Below are 23,220 nucleotides of genomic sequence, written 5' to 3'. Positions count from 1 at the left end.
TCCGACCCACCGCGTTCCATGCTTGTTTCGTGCTCAAAGCAGACCCTGAGTGACGGGCCCTGATGCGGTGTGAGTAAAATGTACCCAGAGGCTATGCAATGCCACGCGGGTCAACATCACATGGATTGAAATTAATCGATGTGATCGCCTTCAATCAGGTGCTGGCGGTCTTGGCGTCGTCAATGGGGTTTGTCGAGGTCATCGTATACTGTAGGATGTCGGGGAAAGCCGTTCGGGCTTTCGGCTGACCGTGACCTTGCTTTCCACGTGGTCTTCGCCCCGGTTCTTATTCAAGGGCCACGCATTGCTGGTCTTATGCTAGCACCGTAGTAGAGGCCGACAGCCAGACTTTGCAATTATTTTCCAGAGATTGGAGCGATTATTTTTCGTCGCATTGGTGAACTCACAATTTGCCCGCTTGGGCGACAGTGGTTCTCCATTGTCGCATTTGCTAGGCACAGCATATTGCCGGGCAATCTGGAATAGATTGGTCGTGGTCTCTTAGAATCATCAGACTTGCTCAGCTGTGTGATGACCGAATTTTTGTTGAATTATTGAAAATCCCGATTAGTGAACTTTTCTATGGTTGATTGTCACAATGTGAAGATTCCGATCGCTTTGGCCTCCAGCGTGACATAGACACTGCCCAGGCGAACTCGGAGCTTCTTTACTTCCGAAGCGATGACAAAGACAAAGGCAGCACTATCCAGCATGCATGTAATACAAAAAAGCTGAAATCCTCTACGTCAAATTTCCTTGTATAGATTGATCGTATTGGCTAGGCTCCGCAGGCTTAAACCTAGCTTCGAAGCTGATGCCTATTTTTCTACCTCTGAATCGATATGTATGACAAATGGCATACGAGCTTCCAACTACGGGCATATATCGCGAACCACTCAGAGATCGGCTCTCGTACGATGCCATTGAAGACAAACTCCACAATCTCGTATCTCAGGAACATGAAAATTTTAAGGAGATTGATGCTTCCACACCCCCTTTGTCTCAGACCACACCCCTGTCATGTCTTTGCTCAGATAATCCAGGACAAGAACATTGATCAAAGATGGTGCCAATTTCGACGCTAAATGCAACATCCAGTACATAAGTGTAGGTATGGCCTTGATAACCTAAAAACTTCATATACTCAGCCACCTACCCGGCCAGCTACCTTCAGTCACGTACATGATTAGCTGTCTGGCTAGCTGCTCTAGAGAGTGATGCGCTATGCCAACCTTACTGAATGGGCTTCGGACTAGAATATTTTCCCCCAATAGAGCAGAAAGGAAAGTGTTCATTTTCTACTCGAATTGCCAGGATACCCAACTGAAGATCTAGCATATACCTGAAAGGCGAGGGAACGGGTGTGGTCTGAGGCAGAAGGGGTGTAGTTGTATCAAGCCCAATTTCAAAGTATTTCAATTATAGAAGTAAATAATCTCGACTTTCCTATCCAACCTCCATCTTAGAGCGTGATGTAATTGACAATATACTCAACTCGTACATCACAAGTTCTTGCTAGCAGTAACCTCCGACCCAGAGTCACAGCCCACACTATTCACAACAACAGTATTCCCCGACTCCCCGGTAACACGCACATCAACAGTGCTACTACCAAATCCAGAGTCGTTCTCAAAGTAGTTATAGTAGGTACGGGTAGTGCTTTGCCAAGTACTGCCACCGTCGGTGCTAACCTCCAACTTGGTTACCGGCTCATTGGCATTGACAACCTGCATCGAAAACCAGTACTCGGACGTACCCTCCTTGTTCTTCAGCTTGAGCGGACCGTCAAGGTTGCAGGAGGTGTAGGACCAGGTGATGTCGATGACGCCGGTGGATAGAGCCGAGAGCTCGGAGAAGGCGTCTTGAAAGAGATCGAAGTGGCCGCTTGTGCAGGAAGGGCATTGGTCGACGATCTATCTATGTTAGGGGCTTTCCTTGCAACTTGCGTATGCTTTGTTATGTGGTTTGTCCGAACTCACCATTGCCTTGATGGTCTTGCCGTTCGGTCCGGTGACGGCAACGCAGGCACCGCACTTGGAGGCATCGTCCCAGGAGTCCACGGAGAGGGCAGTGCCAAAGAGGCTGCTGGGCAGGGTGTAGCCGGAGAAAGAGCAGGTGCCGCCGGCGACATTGCCGCCGTAGAAAGTGGCTTCACCGGAGGAACCGCCTGATGAGGATGGAGAGGAAGACGAAGATGAAGAGGAGCTAGAAGAGGAGGTTGCGGCCCCCTGGGCCGCGGTAGTGGTTTGTGAGGTGGTCGTCTCCTCGACAGCGGACGAGATAGTCGAGGCCACGGCGTGGACAACGGGAGTCTCAATGGATGAAGTGGTAGTCACGACAATGGATTGGGTAGTCTCGGTGACAGGAGCCCCAGATGTCGAGATCGGGGAAGAAGCCGAAGCAGCGGCATCGCCGACAGGAGTTTGCGTCTCGGTGACGGGAGTAGGTGTCGAGGGAGTGCTTGTAGCTTCCTCAGTCGCGATCGGTGTCGGGGTCGGCGTAATGGGCACGGAAATAGTGATGAGGGTCGGCGAGTAGCCCTTGGGACACACACCAGTGTCTCCACGCACAGCTAGAGGGCCAGCAGAGGCGTTGACTGCGCCGCCGAGAAGGGCAAGACCGACTGAAGCGAGACTTTGATACTTCATTGTCGATCGCGGTTGTCGTACGAATATAGGTAGGTAGATACCAGATTAAAATGAAGGGAAGGGCTATTGTGTAAAGATCGGACACAATGGCACCAGGAAGGAATGGCCGTTTGGATATCGAATCCCAAACTGTAGAACAGAACTGTCGCAGACAGGTGAGAATGGAAGAGAAAAGAGGAGAGCAGGGTAGATATAAGGAAAGACAACGTATAGATTGGATGGATCCAGGCCATCGCCTTAGGCGCTGACGGTGGGCACATTGTTTACAGCCACAGGGCTTTAGAGAAATGAGATCTCGAGACTTGAAACACGCGTGGAACTCGGCCGCCAGTGATGAGGCTCGGAGGAGATCCGAAAACGGTGCGCGCCGTGCCCGGCTCGGCTTAGCGGGTGCTGCTTAATCAAACGAGATTCAGAATCATCAAACGAGCGGGGTGCTACTGGGAACCTAAGCTGGTCTATTGGACGGTGCGATCCTGAAATGAAGTGTGAGGTTGTAAGTTTGGGGCCACACCTGCGGCCCCGACGGGCCCTGTTCTACATCAAAGACGAAAATCAACAGGTAAAAAACTGGGTTACATTACACGATCAACTAAACAACCGCGATTCTATCGCGCATCCCACATTACCTCGTTCAGGCGCAGTAGTGCATCGGCACTGGCCTTCTTGGATGACATGAAGTCCTCGCGACTCTCCGCACCTCGCGGACCACGCAGGACCTCTGAGAAACAAAGATCCACCAACACGCGCAATTCATCGTATGTGAACGGCTCCCCGTTGCCTGCTGCCAAGGCGCGATCCCCCTCGGCGGCGAACGCATCCTTTTCGTCCTTGGAGTAGTCTAGTGCCTTCTCGGCGCCCTCCAGGAACCAGTCCAGGAATTTGGCGCTGCGGGGCAGGGCCACAATTTCGTGGGAAACCCCTTCGATCGTGCTGGATGAATCAGCAGTCGGGTCAATGATGATGTTCTTCAGATTCTGCTGCAGAACAAGCACATCGAGTTGCAGGCGCAAGGCACCATTCTCGTTCATAGCTCCAATGTACTTCGTACAAGCAACAAACACCCGGTCAATGAACCGGGCCAGGCCGGATGTAATGAACCAGTGCTCGGAGGATCCGAGGTAGGTAGAGATATTGGTGTCAAAGGCAATTAAATCGCTGTTCAGCTCCAGGATTGTCGGAGAGGCCGCTGTTGGTTGATTCATAATGATATGCCACCAATTTTCGGTGGTACTCGGGGACGGTGTGGCAGGCTCGGAATTTCGAACGGTGGGAGGGTTCGGTCCCGACATGGTCTTCGTGAGCATGTGGATGATGCCGCAGCGGATGTCGACATGCAATGTCAGAAGTGCGGTAGACCCGAGACCATGCAATGATTGCAACGTTTTATCAAAAGCTGCCGCGGTCTCATTATTAAGCGGGAGGTAGACCGGGTTATTGATGCTGTCGTGCTTGGGCTTCATCGCTCCAAACAGTGTCCATCTTCGAGAAGGCCGCCCATTCGAGGATAGTGACGATGACTGTTCCGTGGACGAGTCGACAACGAGCCGAATCTTCGAAAGATGGCTTCCGAGCCATTGCTGTAGAAATAGTCTTAGTATTCACAGGTCGGGGATACAGTGGATGTGACAACACTCACCATGCTATTATACAAGAGCGATAGAGCCACAACCGTCTTGGGGTCGGAGATAATGTCGTATGGCTCCAAGGGAACCTGGTCTGTCCGCTTGAGAAGCAGATCGATTTCCTGTGCCTATTAGCATAATTTAAGGTGGAGATGGATCTATGGGAATTCTCACAGTATCGATCAGCGTTTGCTTCTTCTCCCCAGCTCCCTTCCACAGTTCATCCACAATATCGTGGATATCACCAGTTTCGGCAAAGGAAGCTGCAGCTTTAAGCCGGACCTCACCTCCGCGGTTGCGAGCGGAAACCTTCGTTACCATCGCTGCAAATAATTTTAGCCATTGTTTGGGTACGACATGGCCTCGCCATTTGCTTTATGAACATACCTTTGTACCATCCACAGCACTTGTCATAGTACGTGACAATCTGGTCGATCAAAAGCTGTGTGAATGCTTGGTCGTGTGGGATACTCGAAAGCATCTTGCTGAACTCTCGCACAATGGACATGAATTTCACCGTTCCCTGAAAAATAGAACTATTAGCCACAACCCAAAGTAGCATGAGAAGGGCGATGCACATACCTTGAAGATAGGTCGTGGTGAGACCTTGGTCCACTGAGAGTCCTCGGTAAATGCATCAGCAGCAATAAAGCTGAGTGTGCACAAGTCTGTCACGGTCTCATCCAATTGGGGAAGGAAAACGTTGACCATGAAGTCATCTAGGAAAAGAAGTCAACGTGCTCATGGAGATATCAGAATCAACCGGAACAATATCTTTGAGACGTTGGATAAAGGAGAGAGAAGGTGGAAGAAGAAGCCGCATGTTGAACACGCTTGGCTCGAGGAGGATCTTGTGACCAGTCCCTGAGTTTCCTTGTCGAGACTGGGCGACATCGGTTGCAGCCGCCTTCTGTCTCGTCTTTGAAACCAATCCCGGGACCGACGTCTTCAGAATTTCATCCAGCTCATCCTGCTCGGCCTTCATTTCAGAGCCCTGATCAATGTCAGATAGCTTGAACATCTTTTTGTTCTTATCACGGTGGCTCGCGTAGAGGTTTCGGCGGGCATCCGCCTCTTCACTTCTGGATCCGAAAGAGCCATCCCCATCAGTTGCGAGATAGTCGTGCAACAAAGAACGAATCTATGAGAGAAATGCATCAGTATAGAATTGCGATACTTGCCTGGGGCTCATTTACCTCGCTCTGTAGCAGCTTCCACAATTCTTTAAATCCACCACCAAGGGTCTCGGCCTTTGCCAGGCCTTCCCTTTCCACAATGGCCGCAACAACGTCATGCACAACCCGATGGCCCTCGGCGATCGATTCAAACTTGGCGTAAAGGGCCCATAGGAATTCAGACAGCACGTGACCGCGTTTCTCAATGGTCTCTGTCGGCAGGTTGGACTTGAGTTGATTGTCGTGAGATGAGAATGTACGGTTCGGAGTCGGATACCGGTTGTCCACTTCAGCATTTGTCTTGTCAACCACTGCAAATAGCTCAACCGGGAGTCGCTGTTCGATTCGATCAACAGCGGTGTCGAGATGGCCCATCTTATTAAGAGCTTCAATCAACAGCTGGATGTAGGAGAATGTGTCAGCTTCTGGGTTTCGGGATGCGTCTTCGACCATTGGCGTGGTTGGGTCAAATTTAGCTAAGAAGCTGTAAACAGGTCGTTCCCAAGAGCGATTACCTGCCCAAGTTGAGGAATTGGTATCGCCGTCACCGACGGGAGCCTTCCATCGGTCTGAACAATAAGGAGATTTGAGATAGAGGTGATCGTGCAGCTCCTCTATAAGAATTTCTGTCAGTGAAGTCTCCTGATTACTGAAATAGGCTCGGATATCGGACAAAGCCCCAATCTCTTCGAGTTCTGAGCGACGTAGCAAGCGTGATCCAGTGTGAAGAACTTCAACAGCCGCAAGGAATCGTTTGTCTGAAATTCGAGACTCGAGCTTCTCCGGGAGTGACTGAATTTCCTCGATCTGGGTGAACAATTGCAAGATATCGTCGTAATTTTGAGAAGAGGTCGCCAGCCCTTTCAGTTCTGGCTTGGTTGACAATAACCCGGATTTGGCCTCCTCCAAAGAATGTCTGAGGTTGCGAACTCGACCTTGGGAGCTTGAAATATTGGACTGGATCATGTGGTATGTACCAATCGAACTGTTGAATCCCTGGTGATGTTCTGCAACAAATATCGTCAGTACGAAAGCCGATCAAATTTGGGACTATTACTCACCGTTCACGATTGATTTGAGAGTGCGCTGGATCTGGTTGTACATATTCAGGAATTCCGGCTCGCGCTCTGCCTTACCCAAAGTGCTCGTGTCCATCAGACTGAGAGCAACGTGGACGGGAATACATTCGGCATCAGTCATGAAATCCCAGTCGCGTTGGATTGACTGGAGAACCGCTGTACCAGGAAAGTCAGTAAGCAATGATAATATCTCATGCGAATCACAGGAATCAATGCACCTTCGACCGATTGGATCTCCCCGGAAGTATTGACCATGGCGGCTGGAGGAGCGTTCCGGTCCCGACTGCGACTGTCCGCATAACGCGCAGCATCTCTCGAATGATCTTGTCTAGGTCGGCCCTCTCGAGGCCTCTCGTCCCTAAAGCTCTGGTAGCTCGTTTCCGACCTCGCCGAGTCACCGCCTCGTGTCCGAGACCGCGAGGCTGATGCAGACTGCGACGAGGCCGGCGGTCGATCTCGCTCTGACCGGTCATGCCGGCGCTCCGGGGACCGGTTTGGCGACAAAGACGGCTGCTGAGTAGCCTCCGGATAAAATCCACCATAGCCACCGGGGCGGCGATCCCGACTTGAAGCCGATGAGCTGGCACCGCCTCGACCGCCGTATCCGTTCACTCCCAGGTTACTGTTACCCCCATATCCATTTTCGCCGTGCTCGTACCGGCTCGAATCGCTGTAGCCGTATCCGTTGCCATATCCGCTTCGGCCGCTCATTCCTAACGGCTCCTGGTCGCTCGCGCCAGGTGCTTAGGCCGATCTGGCGGGACGTTCGTTCGCTGCGACAAGGGGCGCCGGGGCCGCAATGGGCGTGGAGGAGTACAGAATCCAAGTGATAGAGTTTCCGCACGACGAGTTTCGAGGAGGGTCAGCGACCATTCTTGGCCGAGGAATTCGGAGAGGTGAAAACAATGCGTGTTGGAGGGAACAACGTTGAAGACACCGGGGCGGGATGGGGAAGTCGGGCGTGTCGGTGCTCCACATGAGCTTGGCTTCCGCATGCCAACGTGGTTCCGCGCAATCATGCCCATTTACGATCTTGCGCCATAATTCTTCTTTACTTGTGGCCTTCGAGCCAGTGGTATCTTACGTTCTTATAGGTGGCATACGTTATAAATTATGGACGTGATTTGTAAGAGTAGAACTTGAATTGGGGATATCTCTATGCCTAGTAGTACTTCCGACCACTTCCAATGTTTACTTTGAAATGGACTGGGTCTCACGCTCAAGCCATTTCTGAGTCAACTCGTCATCGTTGAAGAAGTGGTGAGTCTTATCCCACACCTCAGCATGGTAGTCATTCACCCACTTGAGCTCGGAGTCGCTCAGGAGAGAGGGTTCAATCAAGTTGCGACCCAAGGGAGTCATGGTAACATGTTCAAAGCCGAGCCATTGCTTGTCGCCGAACTTGTGAGGAGTGTTGACTTCGCGGCACATTACAACATCTGCAAGCAACCAGTTAGAAACGAGTCCATGTTCAAGAGGTTGTGTAGCGAATTTGAACTTACTCTCGATGCGAATACCAAACTTGCCGTCCTCGTAGTATCCAGGCTCTACAGCAGTTGGGTCAGTGGTGAAAGGCGATAATGGAGGTCAAAGTTACGAACCATCTGAAATCACGTTCCCAGCAGCGATTGGGACCTCGGTGTACTGCACACGAGTGCCGATGCCCATAGGACCTTCGTGAACGTTCTGGTTGAAGTTTAGTAAGCGTCACCGGGGGGGGGGGGGGGGTTGGCGTAACACAAAGCAGCTTACCAGGTAAGAGCCAACACCATGACCAGTACCGTGGAGGAAATCAAGACCTTCCTTCCAGAGGTGCTGGCGAGCCAGGACATCAATTGCAAAGCCGCTGGTACCCTTGGGGAAGACTGCAGTATCAATACCAATCATCCCCTTGAGAACCAAGGTGAAAGCCCGCTTCTCAAACTCTTCGGGACGACCAAAGTGGTGAGTACGGGTGGTATCGGTGGTTCCATCAAAGTACTGGCAGCCGGAGTCACACAGATAGATAGCATTCGGGTCGATGATGGAGCAGCTGCCCTTCTCCGGTTTGTAGTGAATCACAGCGCCGTTGGGGCCGGTAGAAGAGATGGTATCGAAGGAGAGACCGGCGAAAAGATCGTGCTTGGAACGAATCTGCTCCAGCTTGTCAGCACCATCAACCTCGTCCAGAACGGTCTTCTTGTTAACGAGCTCGTTCTCCAGCCATGCGAAATACTCGGTCAGCGCGGCTCCGTCGCGAATGTGGCATGCACGCATGCCCTCCAGTTCGGCCTCGTTCTTGACAGCCTTGGCATCGGCGATCGGGCTACGGGTCTCTTCGACTTGGTCTTCGCCGCCGAGGTTCAGGCTAAGAGCCCACGAGGCCTTGTTGGACAGCAGGAACTTGGCCGCCGTTTCGTCTGCCGCTTGGCTTCGGGCCAGGCTCAGGGCCTTGGCATCCGCAAAGATGGAATCGTAGGGCTTGATGACCACGTCTTGGCCGAGTTGGGCCTTGACCTCGGGGGTGAGTTTCTCATCGTCAACGTAGAGCTCCGCGGTGGTAGGGGTAATGATGGCATAGGAGAAGAACACAGGGTTGTAGGGAATACTGGTAGCGGTCAGTCACTTCAATTCGGTGTCAGGCTAACTGGGGCAATTCTTACTCGTTTCCGCGCAGGTTGAACAGCCAGGCGATTTCGTCAAGCATAGCTATTTATCAGGTGTTAGCGACTCGGAGCTCTCTTTCTAATCGCAAAGGGTATCAAGAGCAACTTACAGACAACAAATCCAGCCTTCTTCTTCGTCTCCAGCTCTTTGCGCAGCTCGGCAATCTTGTCTTGGAAGGGCTTGCCGGCATACTTGATAGGGTGCACGCGCACCTCCTCACTAGGACGCGCCGGGCGGTCCTTGCCCCAGACCAGATCCACCAAGTTCTGTTGAATACCCATGAGTGACGAGCCATTCTTTTCAAGGGTCTCTGCGAGCTTTCGCGCGCCGGCTAAGTAGGGAAAAGTAGAAGTCAGCCTTGACGCCCGAATCTATCAGTCGGGATCGCAAGAGAGCTCACAAGCCGTGATCAGGGAAGGATCAACACCAACAGCCTTGCCTCCTTGGGAATGTTCCGTAGTCCTATTTCACGATCAGTCTCCGCATCCCCACTCGTCTGAGTCGTTTTCATTAAGGTCATTCATACCACTCTTGCCATGTGGGCACTCCTTCAACTCCGCGCTTGAGGAGTTGCCAATTAGCGTCGAGCTGTTTGGCAGCCTGGTTGAAGTAGCGACCGTCGGTAGACAGAGCGGCCTTGTCCAGGGAAATAATCGCAGTACCGGCAGAGCCAGAGAAACCCGAGATGAACTCTGAATGTGGGATAGTATCATGTCAGTACTGGAGGGGATCGAAGTGAACGGGAGGGATCGTGCGATTGCTAACCTCGACGGCCATCGCATGGCGCAATGTATTCGGACTGGTGGCTATCCTCGGAGGGAACAACTGAAACGCGAGTTAGCAATAGCTCGAGCTTTGCATGAGCTCACGGGGAGCGTCTATTCCGAGGCATACTGTAGACATCCACGTTATGATCCCGCATCAGCTGCCGCAGCTGCGACAGCCGCTGTGTTGTATCCACGGTCCCCATGTCGATGATGTATCGAGGGCGGGATATGGAGAAGAGGCGTGAAGGTTGGAGGGGCCGCAGCGATCGCAGGGATGTCCAGGGAAGATGAATGGGCCGGGGGAAGAGCATGGACAACGAGCTCACGGGAGGGTCCAATGCCTAACAAGAGGAGACGCAGCGCAGGAAGCTGGATCGGGCAGATAAATTATAATCCGTGGCTGCAATTGCGCCGGTCGTGTGAGTTCTGGTGGCTGTTGCTCATAGGACGACGAACCTAGGTCGCATCCACCGGCCCACCGCGCGGTTGTCATGTTTGCATCGCGGTTGGCAGCGGAGGGGCAGTCGCGAGCCTTCGAGCTAAGATAGGCCATGAGCTTGTCCGCAACTTTTGCGAGCTTTTTCTATTCTCTTACGAGTGTTAATAACAGACAGATCACACATGCCATGGCTATACCCATATATAGGTAGTATTGCTAGGAAACAGCCTGCCACACCCCAAGGTTCCTTCTTTCAAACAATTGAGGTTTTGATCATACAATATACAATGTTGATTTCATTTGGTTTACCCCCGTTTTATTCGGTGCTATGGGTACATCTGGTTGCCAGGACTCTACTAGTAAGTTGTGACAGTCGGTGCGGCGGTATATAGTTTGTAACCATCGGTTTTCAATTACCATCGAACTTCGCAATGATATTGCTCTACACTTGATTAGCAGAAGAGCTTTCACAGTCAGGATTCGAAATATTTTAAGATAGTAAAAGCCATTCCAAACCTTCAAAATTTGGCAAAGTGCGTAGCCGTTCAAGTTCACTTCAGCTCCTGTAAAGGAAATGTTTATTTCCACCGCTGCCCAAAACCCCGCGTTTGACCGACCTTTCCTACCGCCCTCTACCCCACCAATAGGCGGCGGTGCACATGCAGATTCTCTGGAATATGACCGGCAAAAATGCAGCTATCACCACGTGATCCCTTCTATACCGATTGTTTAACCCTTTTTCCTCTTCAACACTTCATCCCAATCTCCTGCGAGAGAGCCTGATAGATCAGCGCAACACACGTTGATGTCATCATGTCACGCCAGGGGTATGCTGATCCAGCCTACGAAGCACATACGGTATGACAATCCCCGAGCCAACCGGCTAGACTCTGGAACTAACATTTCTTAGCTGGTAACCAGCCTGTATGATCCAGCTAACCAGCGCGTCCCGGCCCGGATCAATGAGATTCAGAAGCGACTGCAACAGCTCCAAAAGGGCGAAGATGCCTGGGAAATTGCAGATTCCCTTCTTCGCGAGCGATCCGCGCACCATAGGTTCATGGGTGCTCTTACTTTCACAGTGAAGCTGAACGTATCGGGGTGAGCGAGCCTATCCCTATCATGTCAAAGCATCCAGCAAAATCGCTAATTCATGACTATTAGGGGTGATATCGAAGAGCCGATGATTCTGCAAATCCTGGAACGCTTGGTAAATCATTTCGTTGCCATCGTCAACGAGGGTGAGCAAGCAATGGTGATCAGGAAACTGGCCTCCAGCCTGACCACTATTTTCCGACACCCCAAATCTCCCTGGACAAAGGCTATCTGGAACCTGGCTGCAAGTCTTGCCAATGGAGGATTCGTCTCAGAGGAGCAGACTCAGACAGTCAATTTCGTGGACGGTGTCCTACCAGCGCTAAATACGCAGCAAGCGTTGGCATTGTCGTTCTTCTCGGTCGCGTTAGCTGAAGATGGATTGCGATTGGAGGTCGAACCGCAGGATGTTAAGCCAATTCTCGAGAGGTGTCAAGCAAATATTGAAGATGGTTTTCTGCTTGTTCAATACATAATACAGCAGATTTCCCATTCGCAGGCTGCACTTCGAGAAGGATCCCCAGAGGTGGCTTTAGCCGAGGAAGCGATGAGCTCGTGGAAGGTAGATTGCCCCTTTATTCGATATTTATACTCGGATCTCGTCGCAATGCTGACAAATTTCTCGACCCCAGGCCTGGTTGGGTGTTTATGCAAGTCGGTACACATCCAGCGACGAAAGTCTTCGAGGCCACGCTATCTCATGCGGACAAGATATTATCAAAATGCTCAGGACACCAACTTTGAGTGAAAATGCTGCCTCTACTCTCACAATAGCCTTTGAAAATCGACGCTGGTCTTTTGATGATAACTCCATCGAGGCATTGTCACAAATCCTCTCCGATTCAATCGTGACGAGGCACATCGTTGCTGTCACCCAGGGGGAGGAAGGTTCTGAGAGCTTGGCCTTCATAGATCTTCTCGTGGCCTATCTTTCATTTATGCACTTGGATCTATTCACGGATCCGGTCAAACCCCAGAATATCCAGATCTTGTCCATCGCACAAAGCATCTTCAAAACACCCGGATATGCATCCATTGACGATTCGGCAACTCCTCGAGTCTTGGAATACTGGAATGAAATTGCGGAATGTATAACCGATGAAGTCAGCTCGGATAGCGAGAAGTCTGAAAAGCTCAAGGGCGAGCTTCTCAAGGGCCAATTAGCCGAAGTTGTGCTTGGTCTGTTCCAAAAACTCTTGTATCCCGCACCTGAGGATATGGAAGACTGGGGCGACGATGAGCGGAGTGAATTTCATGCATTTCGATACGAAGCTTGCGACTACCTGCTAGCAGCCTACCCTATCCTGGGCGTAGAGCTAGTGAGCGTTTTCCAGGAAAGCGCAACAACGCACCTCGGCAATCAAGATTGGCGTGGCTTTGAAGCCGCGATGTTTTGTATTGCCCAGCTCTCCGAGGCAGTTGATGAAAACGGACATGCAGATCAATGCCTAGATGCCATTTTTGGCAGTGAAGCCTTTACTCAACTCTGCACATACAGTCACGCCAATATCTCCCTCAAAGCCCGCCAAACACTGGTGGATACTTTCGGAAAATATCAGTCATACTTTGAACGTCACAACTCCCTTCTTCCGGGAGTATTGAACATTCTTTTCCAGTCACTCAGCTATGAACCATGCGCGCATGCAGCCTCGCGATCTATTTTGACACTTTCAAAATCCTGCGCTCGTGTCTTGACCGTAGAGCTCCCTGTTTTCCTCGACCAGTTTGACCAATTCCGCACGAAGCCGACCGCGACTGTGTCGACCATGCCGAAGGTCCTCGAGGGCATTGCGGCCATCATTCAGAGGTTACCTGCCGATGAAGAGAAGGCTCAAACACTAGAAAGAATCTTTGGATTCTTTGTTCAGGAGGCTAAAAGAGCGCGAGAAGAGGCTAGCTCGGCATATGAAGCAGCCCGCGAACACGGTCACCTTATTCTAGGCTGCATAGCTAGCATTGGAAAGGGCCTTCGCACGGAATCAGACGAAGTAATCAATCTTGACGCAGCAGAGGAGCAGAACCCGTATCCACCATCATTCTGGAATGCTGGACCAGGCTCTGGAGTACAGCAGCTGATTATGGAAGCAATGCGTCTTCTCATTGTGGATTTCCCAGTAGATAGTGGCATCATAGAATCGGCTTGTGATATTCTCAAGGCTGGGTACACCGAGTCATCGGGGCTTTTCGTCTTTCCTCCCTCATTGACCGTTGATTTCATCAAAAACTTCCCGCTGGGTATTTCTGGGACAGATGTGATTATGGCCACTGCATCCTCTTTCCTTGCTTCCCACGCCTCGCACTCGGCACACATTCGCGACGAAGCCATTTCCTTGATCGTTCACGTGGCCCAATTGTTCGCCTCCATGCTCGAAAACCCGGACCTCTACGATCCGGAAACCGCCAATGCCGGCATAGACTTCCTTGCTCGCCTTCTCCCGAAATACTACCACATTTTGTTCTCGTTCTCGCTTTCGACACCAGTCCCATCTTCGAACGGTGATACCTCAGTGCAACGTCCACCGGTTTTCATTATCCTTCTGAATTTCACAATCCATGCACTCAGCAGACCTGAACCTCTGACCATACGCTCCGGTTCGAACTTCTGGGTCACCCTGATGGATCTCCGTGGCCGCACACCAGAAGAGACAGCAGACATCGAACGAGTCCTGGAGCAATTTATTCCTCCACTGTGTCAAACCTTAATCCGACAGTTCGCTGGGCGCTGCTCACGGTCCGATCTCCCATCCCTCACTGATGCACTCCGACGTACGATCTTCAACAAGATGAGACAGGCACGGCCTAGCCTGGAGGCCGCGTTGGAGACACTCGACGCTCAGGTGATCGATGCGAATGGCAACTTGGTGCCGGTTTTCTCTCCGCAGGACAAATCGCGTTTCCTGGAGACTCTTATGGTTGCCAGGGGTGCCCGGTCGCAAACGTTGGAACTCGTTAGGTCGTTTTGGTTGAAATGTCGCAACATGAGCTTTGATTACACTCAATAGTGCTCCTCCCTCTAATAAAGAATGAGATCATGATCATATTACACAAATTACGAAGTTCTCTAGATCATTTGGTGGAAATGGAGTATTGGATTCGTTGCATCATTTTCTGAAAACCTTACATCTATGGAGCAAAGTGTCACCAAAAAGCACTGTCGGACATATCAGAAAATGCCAAAGAACATAGACGATCAGTATCTCAGAGTAGCTAATAAAATGCAATATATATGTCGTATGGTAAATATTTTAGGGTAATTTAGTGCTATGCGATGCTTCGCACTCTTGTCTCTGAGTCTTGTTGCTACGTTTAACCATCGGCCTGATACGACCCATCAGATTTGTTGGTTCTCTGCATCAAGCGGGAGCCTGGACCACACTGCACCCGGTTTCTCCTGTGATACCCGCCATCCCCAATCATCCCACTATGTCTTTGGAGAGAAAAAAAGGAGGAAACCACTTTTTGCAAACGACCGAACAGTGTGAGCTAAAAAAAAACGTTAAAAAAAGAAAAGAAAATTGCTCACGTCCAGATTCGAACTGAAGACCTCGGCATTACTAGTGCCGCGCTCTACCAACTGAGCTACGCGAGCTGGTTGATATGTGGATATCATAAGAGCGGAATATCACCTGAAATGGTCAATTTGCACTTGACAGTGACTAAGCATGGCTCATGTGTCTCTGCCACCGATACAGCCACAACGAGGCGGTGCTGGTCACAAACAAAACATGCAAATGACTGGAGACCACAGAGAAATTAAAAATAACATCCTTTCGCGCCTGACGTGGTCAAGTGGAGTCTGAGGCTGCCTGGGCATTCCTGCGTCTCACCGCACCGCGGGCCTGCAGGCCTTTCAGGAGCCTTTTTAGCCGGGGATCTTCTTTCAATACTTCTAGCCTTACGCGACCCAGGGTTATACGTTCTTTGTTCCCACCCTTGGTTGCAGACCAACGCATGTCTTATATATCAAATACACCAGAGTCTTTGCTACCACGTTCGGATTCTCGGAATCCTGCAACCACATGTAGAGGCATCACCACGCAAGGCAGGCCATGTCGCCGCGCTGTCGCACCATCTCAGAGCCCACCGGGTGCCTCAATCCCTCGAAAGAAAGGGACTCGACATGAAACAATAGATGCGGTGTCTTTGTTCTGCTGGCAGCACAAAGATCAGGCATCTTTTTCGACTCCACAGCATCATGCGCCTATCCCAGAGAAACAGGAGAAACCAAGAACCAGTATCGATACCCTCATGGATCGACTGGGTGTACTGGAGATCAATGATCAGCCGCAAAAGCCGCCGCCGAGACGGCGCACCAACCAAACCGGACTGAGCGAAAAGCCTCGGCCTCGTCCGAAAAAGAAGAAGAAAAGGACTTTCTGCTGCTTCGAGATCATAGACGAAGAGAGCGACGATGATTCTAGACCGCCGCTCCCAGTCCAGAAACCAATGCAGACTCTTCCAGCTCATGGTCCCTCGCCGTTTCCGCAGAATCCATACCAGGGCCGACAAAATGACCGCATCCCGTCATCTGCACAGCAAATATCATCCACCTTGCAGACATCATCTCGTCCTTCTGTCCAAAACTCGAGAAAGTCGTCGCAGACGCAGTCTCTTCTGTCATGGATTCCTTCTGTACATTCTCCACAGACGACGTCCATCCTTCTCACCGAGCTGGCCAAGCCGATCTCCCGTGCTGATGAAGAAGGCTATATTTATATGTTCTGGGTAACACCAACAACATCATCGCGAGGAAACGGGACCGCAGGACCTCCTGTGCCAAGGGATATCGCATCTTCCCTTTTTCCTGAGACTCCTCAGAAGAGCGGCTCTCTTCGGCCTCCGCCACAATCGCACAGCGTCAGCGATGCTATTCGTGTAGCGCGAGACCTCAACGCATTGGCTTCTAACCCATCATCTACCGGGCCTGGGACAATCAGACTGAAGATTGGGAGAACAAGTAATGTCCATCGACGACTTGCTGAGTGGACACGCCAATGCTCGCACGATCTTACCTTGATCCGTTATTATCCTTATACACCGTCCTCGTTCACGTCCTCTTCGCCGGCTCGAGTGCCGCAGTCTGGAGCTCCCGAGGCGTCCTTGGTACCAGGCAGAAAAGTCCCCCATGTGCATCGTGTAGAAAGACTAATTCATCTCGAGCTCGCCGATTTGAGGATCCGTGATCTTGGACAGTGCGCTGAGTGTGGGAAAGAGCATCGCGAGTGGTTCGAGGTTGAGGCACACAAAGAAGCGCTGCGTCGCGTAGACGAGTGTGTCCGGCGATGGGTCTTGTGGGGCGAAGCGATGAGATGAGCTGTAAATTTAGAGATCATTAGCATGGTACTGAAATGACGAGTCAGAATGCCCCTCCAGAAGCTAAGAGTCAAGTAAATCATTCCTGTTGTTCCTCGAACGCGAGTACAAAGAGAACTCGGCGCCACCGGACAACACCCACCCCGTTGCACTTTCCATCACAAAGGCGAGACCACGCCGCGTCCCTGACAACCACAACAAAGCCCACATCCTCCGGTCTTCCTATCTCTCCTATTCTATCTCACCCCCACTATCCACCCCCTCCTCAAACACTCACGCAATTCCCACGCAACTCATCATTCACTGGTCGGCCACTACTTTACAAGGCATTTCTGTGAATCACTGAGCCACTGGCTCAGTCTGTCAACATGGATGCGCCACCCATCCTTAGCGATGAACCCTTCAACCCGGCAGGTTGCATTAATAACCCCAATCCCCAAATTGGTAACTTGATCCGATCGGACCAAGTTTTATTGATCGATGCCCTCGACGACCAAGAAAGAACCTATTACTTCAATCAGACGTGGCAGCACTGGGAAACTATCATCGACAATGATGAAGGAAGCGACGCGTACAAAGCTGCATTTGCAGAACTCCTCGAGCTGTCCATCTTCATGGGAACAATTATCGAGGCATGGCAGCAAATTCAGGCCCATCAAGCTCAGAACCAGCAAGCTCAGAACCAGCAAGCTCATGTCCAGCAGGATCAGGTCCAGCAGGCTCAATTCCAGCAGCTACAGGGCCCGAGTCAGCAACTCCAGGCTCAGCAACTCCAGGCTCAGCAACTCCAGGCTCAGCAACTCCAGGCTCAGCAACTCCAGGCTCAGCAACTCCAGGCTCAGCAACTCCAGCCTCAGCAACTCCAGCCTCAGCAACTCCAGCCTCAGCAACTCCAGCCTCAGCAATTCGCAGTCCAGCAGGCTCTAGCCCAGCACGTTCAGCCCAATCCTACCGAGCAGCCGTCGAATGAACAAGCACCTCAGAGCACACAGACGAAGCGGAAGAGAGAAAACGAAGAGGATGAAGAAAGCAATGCTCCGCAGCCTGCTCCTCTGTCCCAGGCTGGTCCTCAACCTGGCCCTCGAAATGGACAGCCTGCTTTCAAACGCCCGGCTTTGCAGCAGAAGAGAAACCCGCTCGACAACTATCCAACGGTGATCAAGGACCAGGTAATGAAGTACGTTATTTACCTCCCTGTGGACCTGCCCGAGAACCAAGTCGGTGAATGGATTGAGCAAACTCGAGCGATACTAGCCAAAGCCATGTGGGGAATTGCCATGACACAGACTCGGATCGATCAGACAGCCGATGTACGCATCGCGCGCCAGAAGGCAGGCAAGGATCTCGAAGGCGAAGAACTGAGGGTTTGGGAGAAGCAAATCGGGAAGTTTCATGAATTGAACCGGAATTGCCTCCTCGCCACATACAACATGCGTATGGCGAACGAGAATCGTCGGATGCAGGGTGGAAAGGCTTACAACCCCTCCAACCGACGCTGAAGGGGATCACCGTCAAGACTTCGCATACCTCCAAGGAATTGCGAAGGAAATTGAAAATCACCAGAAAGATTGGTGCAATGTGTTTGAGCTTCCGCTAACTGAAGGATGGATGAAAAGGTTTCTCTAGCCAGCGTGAAGTTCCAGGGGATGGACAATCTTCCGATAAACGGCTGCAATGTATTTGTGTCTTAAAATACCGATCAATGTACGCAGATATTTCTCTAGCTGTATCAAGTATCTCCATGAGAAATCAAATGATCATCAAATGACAATATTCCAGATCAAGCTTCGATCCTCCCAATATGCAGCCCCCCAGTAATAGCGATATCTGCCCCGTTGGTATAGGCGGAGGCGTCACTGAGCAGGTAGATAACTGCGCCAGCCAGGTCATTGAAATTCCCAATTCGAGAGAGCGGAGGCGCTGTATCCATGCTGGCAGAGTCTTCGGGGCTCTTGAGGTCCCACACAAACCGAGTCCGCTCCGAATCAATGAGCCCAGGGGATATCGAGTTGATCCGGATACCATGTGGAGCAAGCTCGACACCCTTATTTCAATGTTTGAAACAAAGCAAAGCTCTACTTCAGGAGTAGAAGCAGATAAGGTTATATGGATCATGAATTCTTATCACCTAAAAGTAATAAAGAAAAGTTAGAGTCGTGAAGTTGTCTCGCTTGCCTGCCACATAGTGCCCAGACGAACTTCTAGGACAGCCAAAACCCCATTCTGAACGCTTTCAACAGCCTGGGGCAATAGATGCCCAAGATTTTCAGCATTTATAGCAATTCCAGTCCAGACATGGTTCCCAGCAGCAGCCTTGGCAATCCCAGGAAAGTCGGGAGTAGGAGTGAACGAGATGTTCAGGTCGATGTTGTTCACCTTCGAACCAAGCCCAGTGGGATGAACCAGCTCCAGAGAATTTCGAGTAGCGTTCCACCCTATCAAAATCGTCAGTGTCGACATATCTTTCTGTGAAGGGATTATCTGGACTCACCCTTGTTATTCAGCACGATGGTCAGCGTGGCCAACTCATACCGCCTCGCAATCCAATACACTGTCCCGGGCGACCCAAACATGTACGTTCCATCTCCGACAATCTCGCATACGAACTTGCCTTTCCCTACCCCACCAGCAAGATGATCGGTTGCCATCTAGACTTCGAGCGTCGCGCCGCCAGACCAGCCGAGACCGCCAGCGCCACACTTTACCAGGTGACCTGGCCTATCGACTTGTAGCTGGTTTGTTATGGGCGTCGCGTTGGTCACCGTTTCCAGACACCAGATCTTATCCGAAGGCAGGGACTCGCGGAGTACCCGACCGAGATAATGAATATTGACTGGTGCTGCGAGACCGGAAGGCATCTCCGCTGCTTTAGCAAGTGCAGCAAGACGCTCGGCATGGGCTTGCTTCAGCGCAGTAGCTCTTCGACGAAATTCATTGGTGGCGAGGATCTTTCGGAAAACGTCACTGGACGTGATATGGGTATGGATCTGGCGGAATGTAATCGTCGCATCGGCACGGAAAGTCTGCTTCGCGAGGATGTAACAGAGAGACAAATTCTTCTTCAACGGATCGATGTCGATATGAACGATCTGCACATCCGGCGATGGTCGGCAGAGGGTTGGAATCCAGGGTACAACAGCGTGGACAACAAGGATGACATCTGCCTTTGGAATAATTTCGTGCGTCCCAATCCCCAGACCCAACGAAGCAGGGTGCGAAAAGGGAAAGCAGGCGTGCTCCCCAGACAATCGAGTACACGCAGACCAGTTCTGGCAGCGTCGTGTGTTTACGACCCGTATGACCAACGATAACCGTCGGATTCTTTGCAAACACAAGCAGCTCAGCGATGCTCCAATACCCCGTTCTCATGCAGAGACGCTGGCTCAACGCATCCCCACTGAGACTGGTCGATATCATACGGCTCAATCTCCTCCTCCAAATACCTCTCGGCCGGCAGTCAGGTACATCGGACCGGGTGGGTCACTCTTTGCAAATTGCAGGGCACGATTGACCATTTGCTTGATATTCCTCTCCGTTCGAACCTCGTCCGTATACCGACAATACTGATCGACAATACGTCTCTGATATTTTGCATCCTGTAACCAGTGGACATATTCAGTGCGGGACCCACGGAGTTCACCATCGATGGTGTAGGGTGAGAGGCCCGCGAAGATCAGAACAGGGCAGTACGCTGCGGATGCGTTGTGGACCGCGCAGCCTAGTGCTTGTGTTCCGACATCGACGTGGACGATGACGGCTTGTTGTTTGCCGTAGGCGAGCGAAGCCGTCTGCCATGGATACTGCGACCATCTGACAGAGTCAGCGATGGAGAGTCTCGAGATTCATGATTCATACCTCTTGCGGGCACGTCACGATTTCTGGACACTGTCCCTTTTTGTGTGTTTTACTGTGCACAATTGCCTCCATGATGGCTGGGTGTCCGAGCCTAGGTTCACGAATACATGGGCGACCCCGGCCTATGAGAGTCAGTGGAGATTCTGGATTCCATAGGAATGTGTTGCTTTACTTACGTGCCATAGCGCCTCGAAGAGGGCTTTTGATGCAGTATAGATCCTTCATGAAATTGTTAGTGACTGCCTTAGGGTGTAGTTTTGCAGGTCTGGTACGCTCACATCTTGTTCAGACTGAATACGAAAATTCAAAGCAAGGTTGGGATCAAAACACGGGATATTTCTGGGTCCAGGATATCTTGTTGTGGACTTGGAAGCTTTCATTCCGTTATCAGGGACTTGATCATTCTACATGCTAGTTCCCGCCTACTCCTTCCGATAATGGAGAATTGTATTCCGAAAATGTGAAGGGAATTCCATTCCAAAGCCAACCCCAGGAAAAGCTTGAGAGTAATTACTAGTATTTTTCTTAAGGAAAAAAAAAAATTTTTTTTGCTCGAGGCCATGATATTACCGCGGAGCAAGACTAGGCACCAGAAAAGGACCACGGACATCTCAATTGATGTGACTACCGTTGGTATCACCAGCTAGGTACTGTGTACACAGTTAAGTGGACAGTGTGTATGCTCCAAAGCAAAAGACAATTGATTCATGTAGATAGATGTAGATTGATCAGTCTAGTTGGAAATCACCCTAGATCCCACACGCCGGCCCTCGGCGGTCACAACACCGGAGCCGCAGCCCAGTGCAAGAATGCGTACACCAAGCAAGAGATGTTATTCATCAGACGCTAGCAGTGGGTCATCGCTAGTTTGTTCTGACAGGAGGATATGCCCCGACAACTACAAATTTCTCAAATTTGATTTGAGATAAAGTAAGACCCGAGATATTGAAATATTGCTATCTTAAATAATCTCTAGAGCTTGTTCTGTCGCCCGATAACATCCTTCGCAGATAGGCCATATTTAGGGGGCAACAAGTGATCCACGCCAGCCGTATTAAGATAGGCTGGACTAGCATCCCGCATCAAGTCCGTCATTCCAAGCAACTGAGTAGCCGTTTGGATCTCCTCCTTCATCACTACAAGAAGTTAGCCAATTCACCACATGCAAAATTTAGGGTATAATGTATACTCACAACCAACAGCATGTTCAATCCCCTCCTGCCCATAATTAAGAGCAAAAGCAAAAGACCTGCCCAAACCCACAGCAGAAGCCCCAAGACAGATAGCCTTGACAACATCCGAGCCCCGGCGGAATCCCCCATCCACAAGAACTTTCATTCTCCTAAAGACCTCGGGACAGTACCGGTGGATCTCAAGTAAGACAAGAATGGAAGGTGCGGCGGTATCCGCAGCTCGTCCCCCGTGATTGCTGATTACTATCCCGTCGAATCCAGCCTTCATCGCGAGAAGCGCGTCCTCCGCCCGTTGCACACCTTTCAGTATAATCGGGAGTTTCGAGGTGTTCCTGAGCCAGCGCAGGTCATCCCATGTCAGACTGGAGTCTATGAATGAGCTCGCTGCCTTCGCGAGCCCAGTACTCTTCTTCGGCTTGTTATCTTTTGCCACGTTGATCCATTGAATATTTCCCTCCGGCTTGATCCGCTCGTCCGCTTCGCGCTTCGACATAACTGGTAGATCAGCTGTGGTAAATAGTGCCTTGACCTTACCAGTGCTCTCCGCCTGTCGCACCAGCGCCTCAGTCTTGGCCCTTTCTTTATTGATATAAAGCTGGTAAAACGCCTGCTGGGGAGTCTCATCCAGAATTTCAGAAAGAGAATACGATGCCATGGTAGAAATACAATGGACAATTCCCGAGGAAGCAGCACCTCTGGCAAGAGGTAATTCCCCTTCTTCATGACTCGTCTTCGCAGCACCAACAGGCGATATATAAACTGGAATGTCAAGATCACAGCCAAAAAGAGTCGACTTGGTATTGACGGTAGACACATCGCGCATGATAGCAGGTCGAAGCCATATGCGCTGGAAAAAGTCGCGGTTAGCGTCTCGCGTGAAACAGTCGTTCGCGGCACCGCTGATGTAGGCCCATGATTTGGGGGTGAAGGTGTTCTTCGCGACGTGCTCGAAGTCGTCCAGGTTGATTATTTCGTCTAGGGCGGGCTGTCGGTACTCCCCAGAGTTGGAGGTTGGTTTGACTGGTTCTTTTCCATTGCGCCATTCTTCTGTGATAGTTGCTGGATCCAAGTCTCCGACGATACACTCGTCGATGTCCTTGATCAAAGCTGGGGAGTGTGTGCTATTGTATGTTTGTGAGGCATTGCGACCGGCGAATTGGTAAATAACTTATTTTTATTAGTTTCGACATTCCAGGTTTCATTGTTGAGAGGGTTATACCTTCCGCACCGCCAGGATGCTCCGGCGCAAATTTGGTCACGTCGTAGACCTTGCCGTTGACCACGATCCAAATATCGTCCGGCTGGGCGTGTTGTGCGATTTCCTGCGTCGACACTTTCCTGGCCATCGTGGCTTGCTTGGGACTCGGATCGCAAGGCGATCAACT

At 51.0% G+C, this 23,220-nt stretch overlaps 8 protein-coding genes across 8 annotated transcripts; 2 read left to right on the top strand and 6 right to left on the bottom strand.

Moving 5' to 3' along the window:
- Positions 1–1,502: 1,502 nt before the first annotated feature.
- N7532_006532 (putative extracellular cellulase CelA/allergen Asp F7-like) lies at positions 1,503–2,648 on the bottom strand (the record flags this gene model as incomplete). The annotated part of the gene is made up of 2 exons (XM_056619026.1): positions 1,503–1,913; positions 1,980–2,648. 2 exons carry the CDS (start codon positions 2,646–2,648, stop codon positions 1,503–1,505), a joined length of 1,080 nt encoding a protein of 359 aa, XP_056475185.1.
- Positions 2,649–3,256: 608 nt separating this feature from the next.
- Positions 3,257–7,238, bottom strand: N7532_006531 (exocyst subunit SEC8; the record flags this gene model as incomplete). The annotated part of the gene is made up of 9 exons (XM_056619025.1): positions 3,257–4,228; positions 4,288–4,395; positions 4,448–4,596; positions 4,661–4,796; positions 4,856–4,992; positions 5,057–5,414; positions 5,470–6,455; positions 6,510–6,683; positions 6,746–7,238. The coding sequence occupies 9 exons, from the start codon at positions 7,236–7,238 to the stop codon at positions 3,257–3,259; spliced, it is 3,513 nt and encodes a 1,170-aa protein (XP_056475184.1).
- Positions 7,239–7,718: 480 nt separating this feature from the next.
- Positions 7,719–10,251, bottom strand: ampp (aminopeptidase P; the record flags this gene model as incomplete). Its single annotated transcript, XM_056619024.1, has 10 exons — positions 7,719–7,966; positions 8,030–8,074; positions 8,129–8,213; positions 8,280–9,114; positions 9,170–9,215; positions 9,283–9,504; positions 9,574–9,635; positions 9,700–9,865; positions 9,939–9,998; positions 10,068–10,251. The coding sequence occupies 10 exons, from the start codon at positions 10,249–10,251 to the stop codon at positions 7,719–7,721; spliced, it is 1,953 nt and encodes a 650-aa protein (XP_056475183.1).
- Positions 10,252–11,192: 941 nt separating this feature from the next.
- Positions 11,193–14,476, top strand: N7532_006529 (putative importin 13; the record flags this gene model as incomplete). Its single annotated transcript, XM_056619023.1, has 4 exons — positions 11,193–11,237; positions 11,290–11,480; positions 11,544–12,036; positions 12,107–14,476. 4 exons carry the CDS (start codon positions 11,193–11,195, stop codon positions 14,474–14,476), a joined length of 3,099 nt encoding a protein of 1,032 aa, XP_056475182.1.
- Positions 14,477–15,722: 1,246 nt separating this feature from the next.
- On the top strand, positions 15,723–16,787 carry N7532_006528 (uncharacterized protein; the record flags this gene model as incomplete). Its single annotated transcript, XM_056619022.1, has 1 exon — positions 15,723–16,787. The coding sequence occupies one exon, from the start codon at positions 15,723–15,725 to the stop codon at positions 16,785–16,787; it is 1,065 nt and encodes a 354-aa protein (XP_056475181.1).
- A 624-nt stretch (positions 16,788–17,411) lies between these two features.
- On the bottom strand, positions 17,412–18,181 carry N7532_006527 (uncharacterized protein; the record flags this gene model as incomplete). Its single annotated transcript, XM_056619021.1, has 2 exons — positions 17,412–17,710; positions 18,076–18,181. The coding sequence occupies 2 exons, from the start codon at positions 18,179–18,181 to the stop codon at positions 17,412–17,414; spliced, it is 405 nt and encodes a 134-aa protein (XP_056475180.1).
- A 386-nt stretch (positions 18,182–18,567) lies between these two features.
- N7532_006526 (uncharacterized protein) lies at positions 18,568–20,714 on the bottom strand (the record flags this gene model as incomplete). Its single annotated transcript, XM_056619020.1, has 6 exons — positions 18,568–18,831; positions 18,987–19,222; positions 19,279–19,435; positions 19,493–20,056; positions 20,231–20,587; positions 20,643–20,714. The coding sequence occupies 6 exons, from the start codon at positions 20,712–20,714 to the stop codon at positions 18,568–18,570; spliced, it is 1,650 nt and encodes a 549-aa protein (XP_056475179.1).
- Positions 20,715–21,614: 900 nt separating this feature from the next.
- Positions 21,615–23,181, bottom strand: N7532_006525 (FMN-dependent alpha-hydroxy acid dehydrogenase family protein; the record flags this gene model as incomplete). Its single annotated transcript, XM_056619019.1, has 3 exons — positions 21,615–21,778; positions 21,836–23,002; positions 23,055–23,181. 3 exons carry the CDS (start codon positions 23,179–23,181, stop codon positions 21,615–21,617), a joined length of 1,458 nt encoding a protein of 485 aa, XP_056475178.1.
- Between the last annotated feature and the right edge of the window lie 39 nt (positions 23,182–23,220).

This window comes from Penicillium argentinense (genome assembly GCF_028826775.1).
Source record: "Penicillium argentinense strain IBT 30761 chromosome Unknown utg000005l_segment0_segment0, whole genome shotgun sequence".
NCBI lineage: Eukaryota > Fungi > Ascomycota > Eurotiomycetes > Eurotiales > Aspergillaceae > Penicillium > Penicillium argentinense.
This window is presented reverse-complemented; position numbering and strand designations above follow the sequence as displayed.